Genomic DNA, 22855 nt, shown 5'->3' with positions numbered 1-22855 from the left:
GGGTGAACTCAAACCTCTGCAAATACAACTGAAACCAGCCTGGTTACTAACCACCAGGACTAAGTAGGATTTTTTGTGTGTTTTGGGTGAATTGATTATTTAAAATGACCCAAATTTCCCCTAGTGGCGATAAACCACAAAATAGCACCCTGTCCCACCTGGGTTAGGGTTTGGGGTAGGGCTGTTGCTTATTCCGCTGGTCTGTGACTCGCCTCTCCACCTGTCCATCCAAGTGTCAGCGGGCTGTCCCTGAGCTTGAGGAGTCTGTTGCAGCTGCTCCAAGAGCTCAGCCAATCGAGTGTGGCCCCGAGATCGGGCTATGTTGAGCGGCAAGCGTCCCAGTGAATCAGGAATAGCCAGAGCTCTTGGGTCCCACTGGTAAAGCACCAATGCTGCCTCAGTGTGGCCGAGAGCACAGGCCCACATCTGAGGAGGTCAAGGAAAAACACAGATCACACACAGGCACAGAGAGAGAGACGCACTCAAAACACATTTCACAGTTATTGATCACTCACCAGTGGAGTACAGGAGAAGTGGTCTACGTTGAGAGGATCCACTTCGAGCTCGAGGTCAATGCTGTCAGCATGCTTTGTGCTTCAGAGCAAGACAACAAAAGTGAGATTTACTGACACAGTCTGTGCGTTAACAGCGGTATGTCATGTTTGTGTGTGTTACTCACCGCCAGCGAATGAGTGTCTGAATGAGCCCTGCATAGCCCTGAGCTGCAGCCAGATGCAGTAAGGTCATTCCTCTGGAGTTTTTACTGTGGACAAGCTGATTAGATGAAGCCCAACACGGCTGAGACATCATCTTCTCACACACCACCACAACACGACCCTCAAACGAACCCTGATCGGTAGAAATCTTGGAGATTGGAGAAATAAAGGGCACAATGACTCTTAGAGTTCCCAGCACTTTCATCTACAGCATTTTGCTGGCTCCTATAAATGTTTTTAAGGTGTCACTAAGGTCGGTTCTACCAAGAAAGAGTCTTGTGTTCAACAAATTGCAGTGAGCTAATAAAAGCAGCACCTTTGCAAGAAAATGAAATCCATCCCTGCGACATATGCCAGCTTTGTGAAGCTTACTATATACGTGATCAGTATTGTAGAAAAGGCCTGATCATGCAGTTTTTAGCTTTAACCTCAGTGACTCAAACACAGTTTTAACAACTTGCAAACTTGCTTTGTCTCACGTTTAGCTGTACTGCTCACTTGATACTGTTTTAGATTATATTGCTACAAAGGAAAATATCACCCAAGCTAAATCATGTCTTTTCTGCCTTACTTGAGACTGCTGATCAGTGGCTCCTCCTCCCTCCACCCCTCCACCCTTGGTTGCCATGGTTTCTGAGCTGGGGTTCTGATTGGTTATCTCAGCCATCCTCTGTTCCATCTGCTCCAGACGCTCCAGGATGGACATCCTGAACTGGGTATCTACAAGAATGAAGGTGGGACACAAAGAGCTGTGAGCATTGGCTACTTGTTTGTTGCATTTAATCAAATCAATATGATGTTTTAGTAAATCCTACTTAGGGAGGCTTAAAGAGAGAAGCTCTTCTTTGGGGGGCTCAATACTGCAGAATAAGTCAGGACTGAAATCCAATAAATCCCCTTACCAACACTGGGAACTTGGGAATCAGGAACACTGTGTGTGTATGTGTTTGTATGTGAAAGAGTGCACAAATGTAGGTTTTTGTATGTCTGTGTGTGAGTGTGACCCTTTGTTTCAGTGCTGCTGCAGTTTTGCTGCAGTGCACATTATGTCATCCCACCTGCTGCTCTCTCACTCAGTCTCTCTATTTTTCTCTCCTCTCGTTTCACTCCTATTTTTCTTTCTTTCTGTCTGCAGCACACAATCTGAGCCGAAAGGGTGGAGCCATGAGAGTGACACAGGGCTCAGGCTCCTCCCTTTCTACCCTGCCAATCAGAGGAGGAAACTGGAGCTGCAGCTTTTTTTTTTTCTTCACAAAGCAAAACACTCCACTATTCTAGCTGCCAAACACAGCTAAAAGCAGCTTTCTTTACCCATCATAACTGCAAACACACATACAAATGATGCATAAAAACACATCTTCTAAAAAAGGAAAAGTAAAGTAGATTTCTGGTCACATAAAAACATGTAATGCTTCCAGACATGCTGCTTAAAGGAGAAAAGGATGATTGAGAAGACAGCTATGAGGATGTTTTCTGTGGTTAATTTTAATAACTTAATTAACTGATACATTAAAATATCATTAGAAAGCTGACAAATATTCATTAAAATTAAGCAATTAAACAGGGATGAAATGGTTATTTAATTACCTCCATAAGTGACAAGTGAATTATTGAATTTTAAATGTTTGTAAAATGACTTTCACACAGGCTTTCAGTTTCTTTTATTTACTGAGTCTTTCTGTCATTTTTAATTTTGCAATTCACTCATCTACCTGCCATTCATACTACTTGAGTCCAGATGCTGTGAGGCTCATGTTATGAGGGATATAAGAAAGCCCACTGGCGACATTAGATATTCCTCCTTCAAAGTAATTTTAAGATTTAATTAAAAAACGGATTCATTTATTTATCATGTCAATAGCATGCAATTATATCCTTACAAATATTTTAACCACATAATTTAAATGCTAATCCAACACATTATTTTATGAATTGTTTTTGAGTGTATTAATTAAGTAAATTAATTTTTATTATAAAGTATTCTGGTGACACACCCCAGCTTCTCTAAAGGATTACAGATCATGTGTGTTCCTGCAATTTTTTTTTTTTTTTTTTTTTTCTTTTTTACAAAAGTTTGTTTGATGATAACCGAAAGTTGTACCTGGTACCTGTGGATTTACTGATCAGCTCTGAAACTTTTTCTGTTCTGCTGAAAGATATTTCCCCCATAATGCTTTGCTATCTTGGATTCATCTTCAATAAATGAGGCTCTCACCATGACATCACTAGACTCTGATAACACATGACTACATTGCAAACCATTTTTTAGGAAGAGACCAGTGAGACAAACTTGTGTTAGTAAAGATAGAATAAGTTGTAGTATTGCACTTCATTTAAATTAAATCAAATCAGTTTTCAAATTCTTAATCTTGACTAAAACTATGATGAAAGTTGTTTAAGAAGTTCTGTAAAATCAGTTTACATTTGGCTAACCTGAAGCTAGTGCCTTTATAACTAAATCCCAGTTTGTTTGCACAGAATTTCTAGTGAGCACCTTTTTACATATATATTTTTTGTTACATGTACACCAATAGTTCACCACATGTTCAACATAACATGATTTGATTAGTTGAAATTAATTGGAAAATTATTCAGATAAAAACAAACTTTTAGCAGTAAAAATGAACACCTACAACACGGTATCTACTGTATGTATCCAATTCAAGCTTTAGCTGGTCAACAACATGTCCACGTCTGTGTCTCAGGCCTGTTATTATCTGGGCCCCGACACGAGCCCCATTAGCCTCCCTTCATTTGTTGTTCTAGAGTTGAGTGGAGCTGTCCACTCCTGGTGGTGCTGAAAGTGAACAGGTCAACATGTTCATATCATCAGCTCTGCAACACAACACAAGCAGGCTCTCTGTCTTTTATTAGCGTGCAAACAAACATGAGGACTTGTGGCTTTTCCTGCGTCCCTTTGTCTGAGCCCGACAGAGCCTAAGCACCACATGTACAACATACATTCTGACTGAAACCACAAATGCAAAAGTAGTTTAAAGCTTTAAATCACTGAAGTCGAAATTTAGACAGCAGGCACATTTACGTCCATTTATAGCAGCATGACAAAAAAACTTAACCTAGCTACACACAACACAGACCTGGCCGCCGATAAAAGGGCGCGCTTTGAAGTTAGCATCAGTTTAAAATCAAATGAGCTACGAACCCACACAGCGCGTCTCTCTATGTGCCGCTCTCTTTGTTCCCGCTTCTGTTCAACCCCGTTAGTTTGAAGTGTGCGACTCACACATTGCTACTCCGATCGAGCAAAACACAACTAAGTGCAGAGAGAGAGAGAGAGAGAGAGAGAGAGAGAGAGCAGTCTCCACGTTGTGTCTGAGAGCAGACACGCTTCAAATCCGCCCGCCAGACTCTGAGCTGCAGGAGGCTCGGTCGTCATCGGCACAACAATAGACAGCACACAAACTAAATTGGAGCAATGACATGTGACAAAGTCGTGGGCTGACGCATGTTTGCTTAAAATGATCTATCCCTGTCTATTTCTCTCCCAGGCTGCGAGGCTTTGATGTTACATTTGAGGCCAAACAAAGGACTTGAGCGAAAAATAACCGGAGCGCTCATCCAGCTCTCGGTTTCATCTCTGAAAGTCAAAGGCACAGCCTATATATAGCGTCTGTGAGGCTGCACGAGCGCACTGCCGGTGGTGCCCAACATTTTGACTGTCAAGTGGACCGCGATTGTGCCATGATGTCCTTGCCCTTCACTCCAGCAAACAGCCAGCCTGCTGTGACTGTAGAGCCGCATTGCCGCATTGCGCAACGCAGAGACGGGGGCGAACACAGAGTAACCCAGGACATGCCTCAGCCGAGGAGACCCGTGTGTTTCCAAGCCGCAATTGCATCAGGAGATATATTTGCACACAGAAGCTAACACCCCCCGGGTGCTGTGCAGATATACGGAACCAATCCCCCAGAGCTGACTCAAAGAACATTTAATTGTCCTCTAACATCTCACAGCACGTTTTCATTTAATGCAGTATCATGAAATCTCACTGGAAACACATCTGCAGCTCCAACAAAATCATTCAGATTTCTTTCCAGACACTCACAATGGACTCTATATGATTTTGACCTCAACAACTCCAACAAATCAAAGCCTAAAGATGAAAGCTGCAGTACACTCACATGGTTTCACAGAACAGGTGTCAAAACTGTTTAGGAGCTTTGATTCCTTTTTGAGTGTATCTGCATGCAGGCCAAGGGTGAGAACAGAAAACACAGCTGCATCCCAGGGCACAGAAGAACACCAGTAAGCCAAATATCACACCATACTGGTCAGTACATCAGTTGCTGTGGACAGAGACAGCCATGGATGCTTCTAAACCAGTGGTTCTCGAACTCAGTGGCATATGGATGACCAGGGGATTCATGTCTGTTAGATGCTACCCCAATTATTCTTAATTACTGATGAAAAAAATTGGGGTGAGGTGGGGTGGAGGGCATGGGAGGAATGAATTTGCCAGCTTCTGAAGGGGGGCATGACAGAAAAAGTTTGAGAACCACTGATCTAACCAAGCAGAGCAGCATAATGACATCCACACACACACCAACAGGTTATCTCAAAGCTTGAACGGATCAAAAATGGCAGAGGGCTAGGTGTAAAGTAAAAAGTGAAATAAAGAATAAGAAAAGGAGTGCACGGCCTTAAACATACTGTACTTTAAAATTAAATATAAATCTCACAAACACGCAATACTCCAGGCGCACAATAAAACAGTTACGCTCTTTACTGAGTAAATAATAAGACAATAAGAGTGTAACTGTGCATCCCTGTATGGCCAAAAAACAAACAAGTGCTCTCACCGTCGAGGGACAGCCAGTCGTGCTGAGAAGATGGCAGGGCTGGAAGGTCGCGCGCCTTGTATTCAAACACCACAGAGGAAGAGATGACCTCACCACCCATAGCTACCTGCAGCATCACCAGTCCTGTGTCATGGGCTGGAAACACACATCAGGGAATGAATTAGTAAGACTGCGTGTGTGTGCTGCAGACAGGACAGTATGTTAAACATTATACTCTGTGAGTGTCTAATATTGCTTTTGCCCATGTGTGCCTGCAAAAGGCTGTTTGCCTTGCAGTTTTCCCCTGATCACACTTAATGTAGCGGGATGTGACTCATGCATCTCTTACTATACCGTCCAAAAAAACATTTCCTAGCAGAGCTGTGTTTATTGCATTCCTGCCAGACAGAGTCCCTCCTCACAATGTTCTTTTTTGTATTGTTCTTATCTTTTTTGTATAAAAGGGACTGCATATCCCGATAAGCGTGCGCAGCCAACATTGTAAGACTCCTCTTTGTATGCTGAAGAAAAAACTTTCTTGCTAAAAACTGCTCTTTATGGGGATTAGTGGGGTGACAATTGGGGTAATTTTAACATTTTAAAAAGAATGGAAAGTGTTTAATTGTTAAAGGAATTTGTGTTGTGCGAAAGTGTGTGTGTTACCTGGGCAGTAGCAGCGCAGCACCCCGGGCTGAATGAGGGCAGCAGGGACACTGATGTGGTCAAAGAGACAGCTGTACTCACTGCTCGACTCCAACCAGGGACCTGTGATCAGCACCTTTACTCCACCCTGCGGCACACAAACGGAGACCTCAGTCATGTATCACACAGTCTGTGTGACAGGAAGACACATCGCTGCACGCATACCATAATGTCCTGTTGTCATAATTTATGGGTGTTTGTCATTGTGCAAGCATGTGTGTACAGAGAATGTCTTTGTGTGATTCTGTCACACATCCTGATACCATCTGCTGCAAAAACATACCTCAGAGACATAGTGGCCTCATTTTTTGTTTTCTATTATGTGACTCTAAACTGGTAGATATTATATACTGCCCCATTTACAAAGTGGTTAGTATTTTGCTAATGACAAAAAGGCCTGGTAGCAGCCCCTAGAGGCTGTGCTGCTCCTTACATCCAAGTTGTTTGAGCCATCTGAAGAACACTGCCATGTGTTCTCTGTAGTGTAGCTAAAAATAAAACATAAACAACATATTGTCCCCAAAAATGTTCAGTCATGAAGTGAGTATACAACAACAAAACATGTTCAGTTTTAAAGCCAATTACCAGCTTTTGGGAGATTTTTTGGGGGGGATTTGCAATGCCTGTTTTACGTTAATTCTAAAAAATTATGCCATCACCCTTTGAGCCTTTGGAGTGAAACTGTGTTGCTTTTTCAGGAAACTAAAAACTGTGGAATAATCAGCATGATGTAACACTGATGATCCTGGGAGAAAGTTGCAGAAAAATATTAGCTGGATATACGCGCACTGGAGAAATGGTTAGTTAATAAGGTTCTTTCCGACAAATTGTTTTTTTTGAAAATGACGGTCATAAGATGTGATGTTTCCGCAAGTTTCATCATAATGCAATGACAGAACTGGTGTCTGAGATATTATAAGTGGTACATGGGTAAATTAATGAAGCCACCCAGGGTAATCAGTGTAATATTGAAATTTCATCAACATCCAATCAGCTGAGTCCGAGATATTCTGAATCCTTAATAACCACACAGCCAAGGCCGGTGGTCTTTGTACAAATTGCGCTGAGTGTGATTTCAGCATTTAACGTCAGTACAAGCCACCGTCAATCATGTGGTGTAGGGACTGATTTTGCTGTAGAACAATGATGAATAAATAATGAGTGATAATCATGTCGGGTTTACTAACCTCTGGATAAGACCACTCTGGGGAGTAGTCTGTCACACCAAACAGCCTCCCAGTCTCTTGGAGCAGTCCCAGAGCTCCCTGTTCCACGTCGGAGCCCTGCAAGTGGCCTGCTCCTGTGCCCTGCTCCTCTCCTGCAGCCCCCTCCTGGGGCATCAGAACCCCAGTCACAGCGGCCCCTACCCCACCTCCAGACCCCTCAACTGAGATGAAATCATTGATGAGATCAGAGAACTGGCTCCCAAAGGAAGCCTCAAAGCCTTCCAGACTGATGGCTCCTGCCCCAGCTGTTGTAGCTGACACGCCCCCACCTTGCTGAGGAAGAGGAGAGCTGTAGAGCGCCCCCTCGATGCTTGCACCAGCAGCTATTGACTGAGGACTGGCCACCACTGAACTGCTGGCCCCTGACAAGCTTACACCATTACAGAGAATCTCATTTTCCCCTCCTCCTCCACCTCCCCCTCCACCTCCCCCTCCTCCTCCTCCTCCTCCACCTCCACCACCTCCTCCGCCCTCCTCTCCTCCTCCATTGTCATCTGTGGGTTGCAAGTAGTGCTCGGTGTCAACACTCGTGTAGGCCTCGTGAGGATCCCCAGGCTTGAGAAGCAACTCCCCTCCATTCTCAGACGTCTTGTCTAAGCCCCCGACCTCTCGATGTCCCCTGCTCCCTGACTCGTCGTGGGTCGTATCCTGTGGCGTTAGAGGAAAAGAGCCCACTCCCGCTCCTTGTCCATTCCTTCCACACAGGCCCTGCTGCTCTGGGCTGGCTTGGTGGAGGTGTGTGTGCAGGTCTCCATTTGTGACCGGAGTGTCCGTTGGCACCGTGGGTAGGCCTATGTAAGCCTGGGCCTCGCCTGTTTCCTGGGTTGTCTCAGTGCCGTTGGTCTGCAGCTGAGAGGGCTGGCTCGTCTGGGGGGAGGCCTGGAGGAAGAGGCTGGGAGAGGGGTGGTGTGCGGGCTGGGTCAGACTCGGGACACAGGCTGATGACATTACAGCACTGAAGTCCATCTGCTCCAGGGTGGTGCTGGGGCTGAGGCCTGTCCCTTCTCCTACATAGCTGCTCTGCGTGGCCAGCGGCGGCTCAAGGGGTGCAGGTTCTGTCTTGATGTTGTTGACAAGGGCTGGGTTGTAGACAAAGCCGTTGGAGGAGCAGTGGAGCCCTCCATCATCACCGTTACATCCCTCAGCCTTCCCTCCACCTCCTCCATACGTCTGGCCCTGCTTGGGGTTATTGAGGAAGCAATCGGGGTCAAAGGTCATGGTGGTCTCGGGAAGGCTGACTCCTCCACTGGAGTCTAGAGAGCTGGATAGAACCAACTCTCCTCCCTCCCCTAAGCCCACACCGCCAGGAAACGACGCAAACCTCTGGTTTTCAGGTGCAACAGCCAACAGGATGCCAGCGGTGGTGCTCTCATGGGTGGATGCCAGCAGGTGGGTGTGGCCAGCAGAGTAAACCGAATCCCCAGTCAGTGTGGTGACCTCAGACATAAACACAGCTGTGCTCTGTGACAAGCCAGCCCCGATGGCGAGAGCAGGGCTGTCGGCCATGTCGCTGGTGATTGACAATGGGGAGCTCTGGGTGGTGTCAGGGACCTCCACCTGGTTGGTGGATGTAGATGAGGACACTTCCATGCTGCTCTGTGGGAGTAGGGAGGGTTTGGTTATCCTGCCATTCCTCCTCTCTCCTCCGCCCGCTCTGCTCCTGCCCCCTCCAGGACTGGGCTCTGTCTGGCCCTCTGACACATCGCTGTTCTGGACCTCTGTGCCATCTGCTTCCTCAGCCCTCTGGCCTGCTGCTACACCCGTACCCACTGCAGCTCCACCTCCTGATGCTGCCCCTGACTCCTGCTTGGATGAGATGATGCGCTGCTTGACACTGGAACATTTCTGATGCAGGCTGCTTCCAGCACCTGTCGGAAGAGACATTCAAAGAAAGGAAGCAGCTTTTAGGACAATGCATCTTCATTAACTGTCCTTGCATTTGCTGAGCTTATATCAATATAGCATTACCTCACAAACATTCGACAGTGTGTAATGGCGCCCTCTAGTGTTCAGAGTATACACTGAAAACTAAGATCATGAATACTCTGAAAACACTGCTTAAGACTCTTAAATGTCCAAAAACTTTGAATACATACATGTGCAATATGATTATTTTACAAGACATTTAATCCTAACACCGAAGTGCACTTCTAGTTTCTAAATTAAATGTCTTGATTTACATTTTGTTGATTTAGCTGATGCACATTCAGTGTGAAATAACAAATAATGAAACAATTTGAGTGTCAGAGACCAAATGGCCATAAAAACCCAAGTGACCACAGATGGATCAAGTCAGTGATTAAGAGAGAAGTGCAAGGAAAGGGAAAAAAAAGCAGAGAGCTGTTCAGTGTGAGCAAATTAGGGTGGATAGAAGAGCAAGAGGGAATATGATTCAGTGGGGAGAGTGAGAAGTGAGGTGCTACTTAAGTCAACAAGCCACTTAGTTTTGGGCAGCTGTCCTTATTTGCCCTTCCAAACCAGATCAAAAGAGGGGTGAGATTAGGTAAGTGTGTGTGAGTGTGTGTATGTGTGTTAGTGTGTGTACTGGAGTTATCTACTCCCTGATGCTCATTTATGAATAATACATGCTGGATATTTCTGGCACCTCTGTCTTCTTTCCCTCTATCCCTCCCTTTCTTGGGTGAAATGTGGATCTGCCTCTAGGTGGCAGCATGGCGCCAGCTGTCTGAACCATCAAAAACAAAAAATCTAAATCTGTACAAAGACTGTGCTGAATGTCTTTTCAGAAGATAGCTTTTTTAACAGACAATGTTGACTTTCAATACATCCCTGGTTTGTAAATAAAGTAAATAAGTCCATTGTTCACGCCTGAACACACCATTTGGGAAGTATCGCAGCATTTTGGCTTACTGATTTATCTTTGCCGACACAAATATCTCAATAAGGTGTTTGTGCTAAATTAACACTGCCAAGATTGGCTGTTTTTCCTCGACGCAAGTAGAAATTTTCATATCATCTCCCCTGAACTGCTGAAATCACCTGTTGTCTCGTCTGATAAGTGATGGCACAGCTCCAGCCGGTGCCCCGCTCTGCTGCCAAGTTGTTTACAAAGCCTAAAAGCAAGCCAGTGAACCAAATTATCTGTGTTTTAGATTTACTACACTGGTTTCCTACAGATTAATTTTGAGACTTACTGCACCGTGACAGGTGGTGTTTTTATTGACCGAAGGTGACTCATATCCCCAGGTTTAGGAAAAGTGTGAGGGCTGAAACATGAGAGTAGGAAGGAGGTGAAATGACGGTGAGGCCAACTCACACATGGGTTTTAGTTGTCCAATGAGCTCCTCCTTGCTCCACTTGGCCCACTCCTTCCTGTCTGTGTTGATGGAGCAGAGGACGGGACCGCATGGTTTCCCGCTATCGTCCACTGCCGGTACATTCAGGTAGTGCACCAGCACAATGTCTGGGTTCTACAGCAACAAGGATACACACACACACGGACACACAGATACATGCATGCACATGGTGTTAGTTAAACATGCCTTTTATTCATTAATTCTTTGTCATGTTCCCACCAGCATATGGGAGGCAGAGAATAAAATGATAGAGTGTATTTACAGAGGGAGGAGAAATGGAGAAGGAAAAGCAGGAGAGAACGTGGAGGTCAGGGAGGAGGTTGGACATAGCGTGTCAGATAAGATTCTCTCACCTGCCCATAAAAGATTTAACAGCTCAAGCCCACTCATCACTCTCTCTCTCTCTCTCTCTCTCTCTCTGACCCTGCAGAGGCTGCGGAAGTGTCTACATGTGTGTTTGTGTGTATGTGATATATATCCAGAGAGAGAATGAGAAAAAAAGGGAGAGCGGATCAGAGTAGTTCTCACTATACTGTAGGCCACCAGCAGACCTATGGAATTTCTACCCCATGAATGATTCAACAGGTGCATTCACGTGCATCTGGGTTTGTGTGTAAGTGTGTGTGTGTGTGTGTGAGAGAGAGGAGAGTGTGAGGGAGAGAAGCTCCTCTTGATGAAAGATTCAGTAGACAGACTCAGGTGAGGGGGAGGACCTGCTGAGGTGGAACACTTTTCTCTCCAAAAGAGGATGGCACAGTGGGCTGCTACAGCACCACACTGTGCAATGCAACAGCACTCGCAGACTGATTTATGATCATATTCACTGATGTGTTTTGATATCTGCGCAAAGAGCAGAAAATGGCACTTTACAGATAAAGCAAGCAGAATTTCCCTTCATAATTTCAGACCGCAGGAATCAAACTAGTTGGGCATGCCGAAAAAGAAAATATATCGGGTAAGGGCATATTCAATTTACGGCCGGTGGCTGGAATGTCCTTGTAAATTTCATGTGACAAATTATGCAGGAAATTCTGCCGAAGAATACATAAATATGTATGCATTTCCATATTTTAAATGAACATTGCTTGGGTATTCAATATTTTCTTTTAAAATGAACAGAGAGATGAACAGAGAGATGGTGTAAATGTATGCGGGCATTTTTAATCATGTAACCTGTCATCTGAAGATGATGAGGTCCTGGTGACCATGTCTTGCATGGCCAATAGAGGGAGAGACATGTATGTATGTGTGCGTGTGCATGTGCGTGTGCGTGTAACTCCTGCTCTCTGATGTCTTTCACATGAGCAGCAGAGTGAGTCCAACATCTCTATGAAAAACAACATGCTTTCATACACAGGGGACACCTGCGCATGTGTGTGTTGGTGTGAGCATGTTGTGTGTGTTGTTTTGTAGCTCCAGGGTGTTTTCTTGGAGAGGACCACATACAGAGTAAAGCACCTGAGTCCTTGATGCTCACTATAAGTATCGAGAGTCAGGGTTTCGATAACACACTGTGCTCTGGAAGTTACAGTCGACTTCTGGCAAAGAAATGTTTTCATTATTCTGCACTGTATGTTAGCATTATACAAGACCTATAGGCCTGGCATATTCAGGGCATATTCTAGTGGTCTAACAGCGTGTGTGTGTCCACTCAGCCAAACAACATCTAGTTTTATTATGACCCCAGCTTTGTGGTAGTATTTTTACTATAGTCTGCCTCATTAATTTAGAGGAGGATGATGTTTATTGCTGGTTTATGTTTTGGCTTAGTGTTCTGTTTTGGAAATAGACAGTTTAACAGACGAAACTTTGTGTAACACTGATAATATATATTCCGGTTGTCCAGTTTTGTGTAGAGTGGGGAATAAAACCTCAACAAAGCTGAAATAAATGTTACAAGATGGTCATTATGTGAGGGGAAAAAGACCTGAAATGACAAGGATATGCCGCCATATATGACAACGGATAACAAATTATCACCACGCTATAAATGCTGTTGAGATCTGGTTTACTATGTGTTTAAATGTGTGAGAAAAGGCAAGGTGGGGAAGGGGGGGCTTACCTGCAGCAGCCAATAGCATCTACGATGGAAGGTGGGGATGATGGAGGAGTGGACGTAGCAGCCATACAGACACTAGAGAGAGGAGAGGAGAGGATATTGCAGGGGTAAACGAGAAAAGAAAAAGGGAGGAAGCAAGACAAAAAGTGAAAAAGGAGGAGAGGAGGAGAGGACAGTAAATGAGAGAACAGGAGAGGAGAACTTAGGTTATACCCACTTAGGCTGTATTGATTGCGGTGCTAAAACTAAATTGCAAACATGCTGTATGCGTTTTTTCCTAATGTCTTTTCTAAAATACCATAAATCTGATGTTGACAATTACAGCACAAGAGATTGTGAAATTTACTGCCTCAGCAAGACTAGACATAACCCACTTGGAATTCACAAAAAGTCACACTGTCGTCAGCTCACAGACACTGCAAGAGAGATCAGGAACAGCGAAGAGGACAAAGAAGAGGAGGAGAAAGCGAGGAAAGCACAGAGTGTCAAGGTGGACAAGATGAAGAGGAAGTTCAGCATGGACTCCATCCAGCAGAGGATGCTTACGTACATACAAAACAGTGTATACATGTGTCTGAGTGCGAAAGTAGACCAAATATATGATTGCAGAGGTTGATTTACAGATTCAAACGCCATCCTGCCATATCAAACGTTTCGATACTGGTGCAAATACAGTACCTCAGTCTCTGAACCAAAAGTACATATTTCTGTCACACCTTAAATTCAAGATTATTACAAAGCTTTGCTACAAAAGCTTTTATTACATTTAAAGATATGCTATGCAGGACTTTCCTAAAAAACAATGTACAAACTTATACAGAAGTAATCCCTCTCATGTGTGTGACTGTGGCAGTGTATGTTTCTGCAGAGACCCTGTCCTCTCACTATATTTTCTTATTTTCTTCTTATTTTCTGCGTTTGGGACGTTGATGGGTGTGTACCCCCAAAGCATGCAGTTGAAGTCTGGACTTTATAAAAAGACAGCGACAAGGAGCCAGACTGTAAGCAGCAGGCATCCAAGAGACAGTGCCCAAAAAACTTAAATATAGCAAGGCGAAACGCCAAACCAGAGTGAATCTGGGGTTGCTGGTGAGTGTGTTTACAAACAGCAACTGACGATTCCTGCATAGTAAACCTTTAACAAATAAGCCGAACTTCTTGAATGCATCTGTGTGTATAGGTCAACTGCAGAAGAACTTGACTCTAAAATGAGCAGAATTCTAATTTAAAGTAAGAAAATACCTGATCAAAAAGCAAGTAAACAAGACAAAAAAGTGTTAGATCAAGCATTTAAAACCAGGTTCTGCCTCCTTGACATTTTTTTTTTATATTTCATTGCTGTGGAAACACTTTAGTCTACAGGTGTTATAATACTATTTTTCCTTCCTGACACCTGAACTTGCATATAGCTGATACCACGTGCTGATTGGATACCACTGCAGTAAAAAAAAAAAAAAAGTACAGCTGTATCCTACTAACCCTGTATGAATTTGAAACATAGACTGGATAAAATACTGAACGTAGCCACTGTGATGCCACCCATTGGTTTGGGAACTGACGTTTTGAAGCCTCAAGTTTGGCATTTTGGCTATCGCCATCTTGTTGGGGGGTTTTTTGGAATCAGAAGCGACCATATTAGGATGACTGGTTGGAGCTGTGAAGGAGCGCAGAGTGGATCCAATTCACAGGCTCTAGCGATGGCTACAGGCAGGCATGCAGCCTGTCACTCAAGTGGGCCTGAGCTTAAATATATGTGTAACTTTGGGCCTTGAAAAATGTTAGTGGGTGAGTTATGAAAATAAATTCAACCCCGTGTCATGAATGTTGAAATTAGCTATAGAGACCAAAAACTTTTTTTTTAAAAAAATACCCTGCTGTAAACATGTTTATTTCAGCTGTAAAGTTTGGCATTTTAAAATGGAGGTCTGTGGGGATTTATTCAGTTTTGGAGCCAGCCTCAAGTGGCAATTTAATGAACTGCAGTGTGTGGCACTTCTGCATTGGGTTTATTTTTCAGCCTCGCAGGCTGCCACTTGATGTGAAATGATTGCTATCATTGTTGTAAGGCATGGCTCAGGTTAAAACTGGTGGGACCGTCAACTGTAAAGTATTGCTAAATTTCTGACATTTTGCCAATGTCTATTGATACACTTTAAAAAAACTGAAAACTCATTTTTTGTCTGTGTATAAAACTACTTAGGTTTATTAAAAGAAAATTAGGTGGTATCGGATCAGTGCATAGACTTGTTTACTTGCCGATACCTGATCCAGCATTTTAGGCAGTATTGGAGACATTTCCAAAACTGGTATCGGTGATGGAACGACTCTATTTCAGTTGCTCAAATAGTATTGAGGTTCAATACCTGGCCCTAATGAAGTTTGTCTTTGTGGTGTCTGACAGAGAAGGAATTAAATAAAAAAGCTTTCTGTCAAGGTCATCACCGCCACTTTTTCACATGCATTAAAATCAAGGACAACACACACACACACACACACACACACAAACTAACACGGATACATATAAATTGGTTGTGTTTAAAGACAAAATTGCAGACACAAAAGCTCAGCAATCAGGCTGTAAATAATCAACACTTCCGACTTGTCCTGTTTTCTGTCTCATGAACACTCGTGCACACTTATATTTTCTCGCCATTTTGCCTCTTCTCAGAAGAAGCCCGCCCTCTATCTAAAGTGTGTTTTGCCAAAGGCAGAGTGCATTTCCATATATTTCCATTCGATATGAGGAGGCTCTCCATCCAGGGTTATGTTTTTCTCTCCCGCTTCCTGCCTCTCCCCATCCTCCTTCACTCCCTCCGCTCATTCCCGTCCCCTGCTCTACACACTGCTTGCTTGTGCTTGCTTTGGGGGGTCCTGGGAAAGACGTGACACAAACAATTACTGAGCAACTACCAGGGAGAGAAACACTTTGTATATGTGTGTGTGTGAGTATGTGTATCCATGCACGATTGCAGAAAATTGCATGTGAGATGAATGTCAATGTGAGTGTGGGGTCGTGAATAATAGAGGTGCAGATGGGAATACTTGATCTCAATTATTCCCTTTACCTCTGTGTCTCTCTCGCCTGTCTCCTGCTCACCCTTAATGCAAAACTATTGAGCCCTCTGCAAACATCCATGTGCCTCCTCGCTGTCTCTCCTTCGCTCTCCCTTCTACCTCATTCTTTCTGTTTCTGACACATGCATGCTCACTCCTCTCACCTCTTGGTATATTCCTGCTGAATAATCAATTTTTGAGCTGGCTGATGTGACTCAAACACACACACACACAAATACACACACACACACACACGCACACACACACTCACTCACACACAGACGCTGCCTTGAGACTGGATCGATACCCCTCTCTGTTCTGCTGAAGGAGGCATTGACATCATTCCTGGCCTCAGGCCAAACACACTCTTATCCTTCAGAAAGAGAGCGAGAGAGAGAGGAAGGGAGACAGGGGCACGCGCAGGGAGGGAGGTAAAGAACGAGGGGCACTCTCTGGGACGCTCTCAGGTAACACTTTGGCCTGCAGCCTCAGCATGTGTGTTTGTGTGTACATTTGTGTTACACATATGTGTCTCCTCACAGTGAAGGGGAGTAAGTTAGTGAGTAAGATTGGCAGTGAAACCATAGTCAGCAGCAAACAAGATCATTGACTTGTTTTTCCATCGCAGTCTCTCACCTCTACTCCCTGGACTTTGAGCTTCATGTGATCCTCTCGGGTGGTCTTCCCGTCTTTCCTTTTCTTCCAGCAGTAGCCATCTTTCCTGTACTTCACCTTCTTACGGTTGTAGAGGATCATAGATCCATTTTGAGGCCTGATGGAGGACAGGATAAAGAGTGAGTGAGACAGACAGACACATAGCGCTGCATTGTGTTGATTCTGTGGAATAAGGGCTGTGCACAGTAATGACTTCTTTAAAACTGACAATTCAACTCCATGGAAACCGACCAGAAATTATTTTCATGCTGTCATTTCAAACTGCCAAAAGTATCAAAATTCTCATGCATTGCTGATTCATAAATGCCAACTGACACAAGCAAAAAGGCGTTGACGTCAATGTTATCCTCCCACAGTCAAGTTAGCTGGTCCCATGCTGCCCCTCCCCTCTTACATGTAGACTCACACTCCTATGTGTTAATATTTTAGTGGGGTGATTTATCAGCACAACAGGAGCATTGGCCTCTAAGCTCCAATTCTATACACACCTGGTGGGATGAACATGCCTGCACACATACACACAAACACACACCAGGAGCCATACATGTAGAGACAGAGATGCTATAGTGATATCAGAAATGGCAGGACCTACTGCCGTGTTTTCTTTGAGCTCAATGTCAAACCTGCTGCTCAGCAATCAATCATTACACTTCGAAAACGTTAAGGACAGGTGTGTGTGTTTGTGTGTGTAGGTGGAGGAAAAAATGCTCCTCTGCCTTATCTCATGACAACAGAAAGAGAACAGGCACGTTAACAATCAATAAACTAACACATACCCACAAGTGCTCTCTCTCTCTCTCACACGCACGGTCTTGCTCACAACCACACACACACATGCACATTTACACACCTCCTCTCTCCTTTCCCTGCCCTCTTCTTCTCCATCAACCTCCAGTTTATCCCTCTTATCATAGTATCTCTTCATTTTCTCTTTACTGCTCCTTCAGTCCCTACATTCTCCACTCCTTTCCACTTATTCGCATCTTCTCATCTTGTCTGTTCCTTCTACTCTCCTAACCTCTGTTTCTTTTATTGTCTGTCTGTCTTTCTCTTCTTCTCCCCTCTCCTCTCTGCTAGAATTTGATGTAGACACATCTATATGGACTGAGATGATTGCAATTTACTCAGAACACTGTGTGTAGTGAAATTGAATTTACTTTGAGCTGATTTTCTTTGACACCTTAAATCTGTTCTGTTTTGGGGTGAGCCTGCCAGTTTCTTAGCCGAGTGGAGACCCCCACCCTCCGATCAAAGCCGAGTTTAGTCTCTGTCTCGAGCAGTGTGAGTCATCTCGGAGCTGCTGATTCTAATTATGTTATGGAGAAGATGGATGAGATCAGATGTGTGCCTCTGTGTGTGTGTGTGTGTGTGTGTGTGTGTGTGGGTGGGAAATACGTGCACATTTATGTGTGACTGCACACGGTGGTATGCGCACGCGGACGATGCCCGTGTTCCTCGCAAACCCTCCGATTCAAGCAGACATAAATGCTATTGATTGTAACTGGGCTGTGATGTGTGGGATATAAAAAGCTTTTCCACCGTTCCACAGTGTAGCAGAGCGAAAACAGAGAACAGAGAAGGCAAGGGGAGGAGAGTGGGGGGGGGGGGAAGACGGCAAGATAAAGAGACGGAGTGGGCGAGTGAGTGAGTCCGGTAAAGGGAGGAGAGAGGGAGGAGTAGATGAGAAAAGTGAGAAGAGGAGGTAATAGTCATTACTTTGAACTGATGAGGTATTTCAGTGAAGGGAGAAATGAAGGTCATTGATTGTTATCTTAATATTGCCCCCCCACAAGTGTGCAAACGCATGCGCACATATGCATAAAAAACACACACACATGAGCGCACAGCCACACACACACATAAATGTCACTGGCTCCGTTCGCTGAGCTCCTTTCCATCTGATGGGATTAGGTGTAATCTGTTCTAATCGTGCCTCGTGTCATGTGTAAATGGGATTATATCTAACTGCTGCTCAATAACACCAATATGACTGCTGCTGCTGCTGTTGCTGCTGGGAGGCTGAGGCTATACGGCAGCACAACCAATCAATGAGAAATCCATCCACAACATAAACTGTGCTGCTGGCCTCAGGCTGCTCCTGAGAAGAGTCCTTCAGCTCGCACAATGGGAGCGCAGAGGCATCACCCCGGGCTTTTCAGCTGTGTCAGTAATCAGAAATGGGGCCATGAGGTGACCTCTTCACTTACTTTACTTTTTCTTTCTTCTTTTCTTTTCTTTTCTTTTCTTTGCCCGGTCTTTAATGTCCTTCTTTTTTCTTTCTTTCTCTTTTTTTAACCATGCCTACATCATGTATTAACTAAAGTAAATGTCAATATGGTGATTGATCAATAATTCAAACTGCCCTTTTTCCTTCAGTCTTTCGTTTTTTTTCCCCTACTCCCTTCCTTTCCTACCTTCCTTCCTGATTATAACCTCTCCCCGTTCTAGGAAAAGAGCAACCTATGGTTCATTTGGATCGATGAATATTCAGTTCTGGCATGTGAATCCCTGTTCACACCCCATCTTATATACACATACTCCCCTCCCTTTCACCCCCCACCCCACTCTCCTATGTGTGAATTATACATCACTTATCCTAATACATTTACATTCATTAATACTCCATTTCCAGCTGACTAGGTGCTTTACAGTCCAGCCATGTTCTGGATCCTTCTCTCCATGTAGAGTAGGCCGTCAGCAGGACCCTTTGGAGACAGTCGACGTACATCACTAATGTTTTAATCAAACACAGGCACTCAGTCATTGGGATTAAACCAACGTGAGTCACTGGCTGATTGAGCGATACTGTTTTTGTACGTGTGGGTGAGTGAGTGCGTGTGTGAAACCACTGTCTGCGTTCTCCTCACCTGGTTTTTGGCGATGTCGTCAGCCACTCATCGTGTTTCTCAAAAGTGATGAGATATGCAGCAATCTCCTAGAGAGACAAAGACGAGACAGAAAGGTTATATTGGTGTGTGAGTGTGTGTGTGTGTCACAGGGAGATAAAACATAACAGGTATTTCCAGATGACCTGCCGATGCCCACAGAGAGTGTGTCACTATCTGATTGCCACGGTGAGGTCTGGGCGCCTGATTGGTCACAGAGCAGCCAGTCAGGAGACAGATATAGAGGACAGACCCTCAGGGCCAACAACCAATCACGCTCACCGACACACCGATGTCTCCCTCCACTGGGGAGGAAAAGCTATCTCCTAAATACACACACACACACGCCACATAAACACACACACAGACACACGCGCACACTGGGGGTGCAGACCCATACACTCGCTGAGAGAGTGCGCTGATAGGAAAAGTTTTCTTGTACTTTGCAGTTTCACAGTTTCCCGTCAGATAAAGCCTGCTCCTAACTTGATTCTTAATTCCTCCGGCTCTCTTTTCATCTCCTCAGCTCTCCTCTCCTTTCCACACTAGTTCTATTCTTCTTCCACACTCACATGAATCCAATAAGGAAAAAAAGAAAGTTCAAATCATACAGGTGCATTCTACCAAGAGCAAGGCAAAACAAAACGTCCATACACACAGACGGAGACACACAGAGACGCAGCCAAAAGAAAACTATTGTTTGTATCTGCGGCTTTTTAGTTGCTCACGCAATGCCGCCTTTTCCCTTTGCTAGGTGAACTCTCTCACCCCTGGCTTCCTCCTTGAAACATCATTCTCTCTCTCCCTATCTCTGACTCCCATCTCACCCACTTGTTGTGAAAGACTATGAAATGTAAATTGTCCTCTTAAGGCAATCAGTGTTTGAAATGTGGCACAAAGCAATAGTGAAGAAGACATCAACACTCCAGCACTCCTTCATCTGCCCCCTCAGATCAACAGTCCTCCTCTCCAGACCTCCTCTCCCCCTCTTCCTCTTTCTGTGTGTGTGTGTGTGTTTTTAGGTATTTGTCCCAGTTTGACATGAGAGCACTCCAGCTCCACACCGATCAGACGAGATGGAGGGACAAAGAGGGAGAGGGGAAGAAAGGCAGGGAGAGACGAAAAGAGAGAGCAGCTGGAGGGCGCTGGCACTTAACTGGATTGTTTTTTTAAGTATCCCCCATTCGATCCTCACGTCCCAACCCCCCACTGCCTCATCTTGCATTTATATGTGTGTTTATATACATATGTGTGTGTGTGTGTGTGTGTGTGTGTGTACGCGTGGGAGGAACTGTCATCACACCCTTAATAATAATCACTATTAAGCAGGCCACTGTTAATGTCTGTCTGAGGCCCATAAAACTTTTTAGCTATAGCTAGGCACAACAGCACACACACACACACACACACACACACACACACACACGGAGTGCCTCATTCATTTATGCATCTATTCATTAGCTGTGACAGGCAGCCACCTCTCCTCCTCCCAAACCACTCCGCAGCAAGTCAATATCCTATACGGCCTCCACAGCCCTGGCCAGGCACTCGGGCTCCCCTAGTGACTGTCAGCCAGTGGGAGGCGGGAGGAGAGAGGAGAAGAAGAGAGGAGACGAGGGGCTGGGAGAGACAGAAGGATGGGAGGATTAAGAAGGAGGGAGAGAGACTTGCAATTAAAGGCCTGCCCCATAAGAGCCATTAAAAAGCCAGAAACAGAAGAGTCAGCTGAAATGGCAGCCTGACACACACACACACACACACACACACACACTCTAAAACACACCCACATATACACACTCTCACTGCAGACACACGCTGCCGCTCCCTCCCTCACCAGCACACACACACACACACATGCCCATGTGAAGAGTGACAGAAGTGAGATGGTGAAGGTCGATCCTCAGGAAGTCACAGTTATTGTCCCGGTGGAAACCAGTGATAGAGCGCTTTGAGCATGCCTGGCGACACACTGACCCTTTAGGAATACTGTGAGTGTGTGCGTGCGTGTGTGTGTGTCTTAGCCGTGCCAGACACAGGGACAGGGACAAGTATCTTTCTCAAGGGATCTAGTCTAGAAACCCAGACGTTCTGCATGTCTGTGTGAGTCAATGTAATAATACATTACGACAGGCCCAGCTGAATGCACACACACGCACACACACATTTTTCCCAATACACACCTATTCCTGTCTGTCTGTGTGTGAGAGAAAGTGAGGAAGTGAGAGAGTTACTTAAGAAATATCTAACAAAGCAGAGAGCATGAGTGGGAAGTTAGATTGGAGCGAGCGATGCAGTTGGGGAAATCAGCCTCCCACTCACGCATCACTGAGACCATCTCCCTCCAAGAAACTGGTGGCATGTACAGAAAAGCAGACAGACAGACAGACACACGCATACGCACACGCACGCACAAACACATTCACATACACTCACAGGCCTCAGGGAGATTTCCAGAGGAGGGAGGGGAGGAGAGGGGAGGGAGGGTGGGGGGGTCGCCTACACTGCAACAGACTTATCCAGGAGCTTTCCCCAGGGAGATTCCGTTATAGGGTCTAGCCACAGGCTAGTGTGTGTGTGTGTGTGTGTGTGTGTGTGTGTGTGTGTGTGTGTGTGTGTGTGTGTGTGTGTGTGTGTCTGAGTGCGTGTGTGCGTGCACATTTGAAGTCTAATGATGAGCATCACCCCGACAGAGATCTGGGGAAAACAGAGTTGTCTGTAAACTGGAACTGTCACATCCATTCGAAGTGCCTCAAATGAAGGCTGTCGCTGGTTCTTACCACAGAAATCATTTGGCATCGAACAGTTTATTTTGGCGGTGCGGCGAGGTAGCAAACTGAAGTGTCCTTTTCAACTACAGAATCCGTTTCTGTCTTTCTCCTTGAGCGCGGTAAGTCTTGTATACATATATGGGGGAAAGAACTGCATTAGCATTACCAGGGGAGGTCTGCTGATGCTGTAATTTGTTCCAGAGCACCTCCACCAGTTCTCTCCTTCCCAGAACAACCCTGTCAGTGTCTGACGTTGATAGACACTCTATCCAAAATTGCCTCCAGTTTTTTATTATTATTTTATTTTTTTGCAGACTACAGGCTTCTCTGTGTTTTTTTTTAAATTTTGATCCAGAGCACTATCTACACCATTTATTCAACCTGCATGTTATTGACAATGGTCTATTTTTAAACGTCACTCCTTCAAAAGGTCATCATGTGAATTAAGCACAATGACAATTCCATACTAAACCTATATACAATTTGATTTGGACTGTTAATAATCAATAATCCATTAAGACTGAGAGGTGTTCGTCAGCATGTCATTATCCACAGATGTTGACAGGGCTGATCTCTCAGAATCCCAGGCTGGATTATCTGAACAGTCCTGCGTGACCTCTAAAATCACCAATGTCATTGAGCAATGGCTGCTCT

General features: G+C 44.8%; 1 protein-coding gene across 1 annotated transcript in view; it reads right to left on the bottom strand.

Annotated features, from left to right (window-relative positions):
• Window positions 1–22855, bottom strand: part of LOC125886244 (calmodulin-binding transcription activator 1-like) — a 55978-nt gene that overhangs the window by 10037 nt on the left and 23086 nt on the right. Inside the window, exons 4-14 of the mRNA XM_049572283.1 lie at window positions 19416–19483; window positions 16510–16645; window positions 12823–12894; window positions 10721–10874; window positions 7405–9311; window positions 6179–6305; window positions 5537–5671; window positions 1288–1436; window positions 680–864; window positions 516–594; window positions 159–426 (exon numbers count right to left, since the gene is read on the bottom strand). Of these exons, the coding sequence (XP_049428240.1) occupies window positions 159–426; window positions 516–594; window positions 680–864; window positions 1288–1436; window positions 5537–5671; window positions 6179–6305; window positions 7405–9311; window positions 10721–10874; window positions 12823–12894; window positions 16510–16645; window positions 19416–19483 (3280 nt within the window). The remainder of the gene's footprint in view (window positions 1–158; window positions 427–515; window positions 595–679; window positions 865–1287; window positions 1437–5536; window positions 5672–6178; window positions 6306–7404; window positions 9312–10720; window positions 10875–12822; window positions 12895–16509; window positions 16646–19415; window positions 19484–22855) is intronic.

This window comes from Epinephelus fuscoguttatus, linkage group LG1, assembly GCF_011397635.1.
Source record: "Epinephelus fuscoguttatus linkage group LG1, E.fuscoguttatus.final_Chr_v1".
Taxonomy (NCBI): domain Eukaryota; kingdom Metazoa; phylum Chordata; class Actinopteri; order Perciformes; family Serranidae; genus Epinephelus; species Epinephelus fuscoguttatus.
This window is presented reverse-complemented; position numbering and strand designations above follow the sequence as displayed.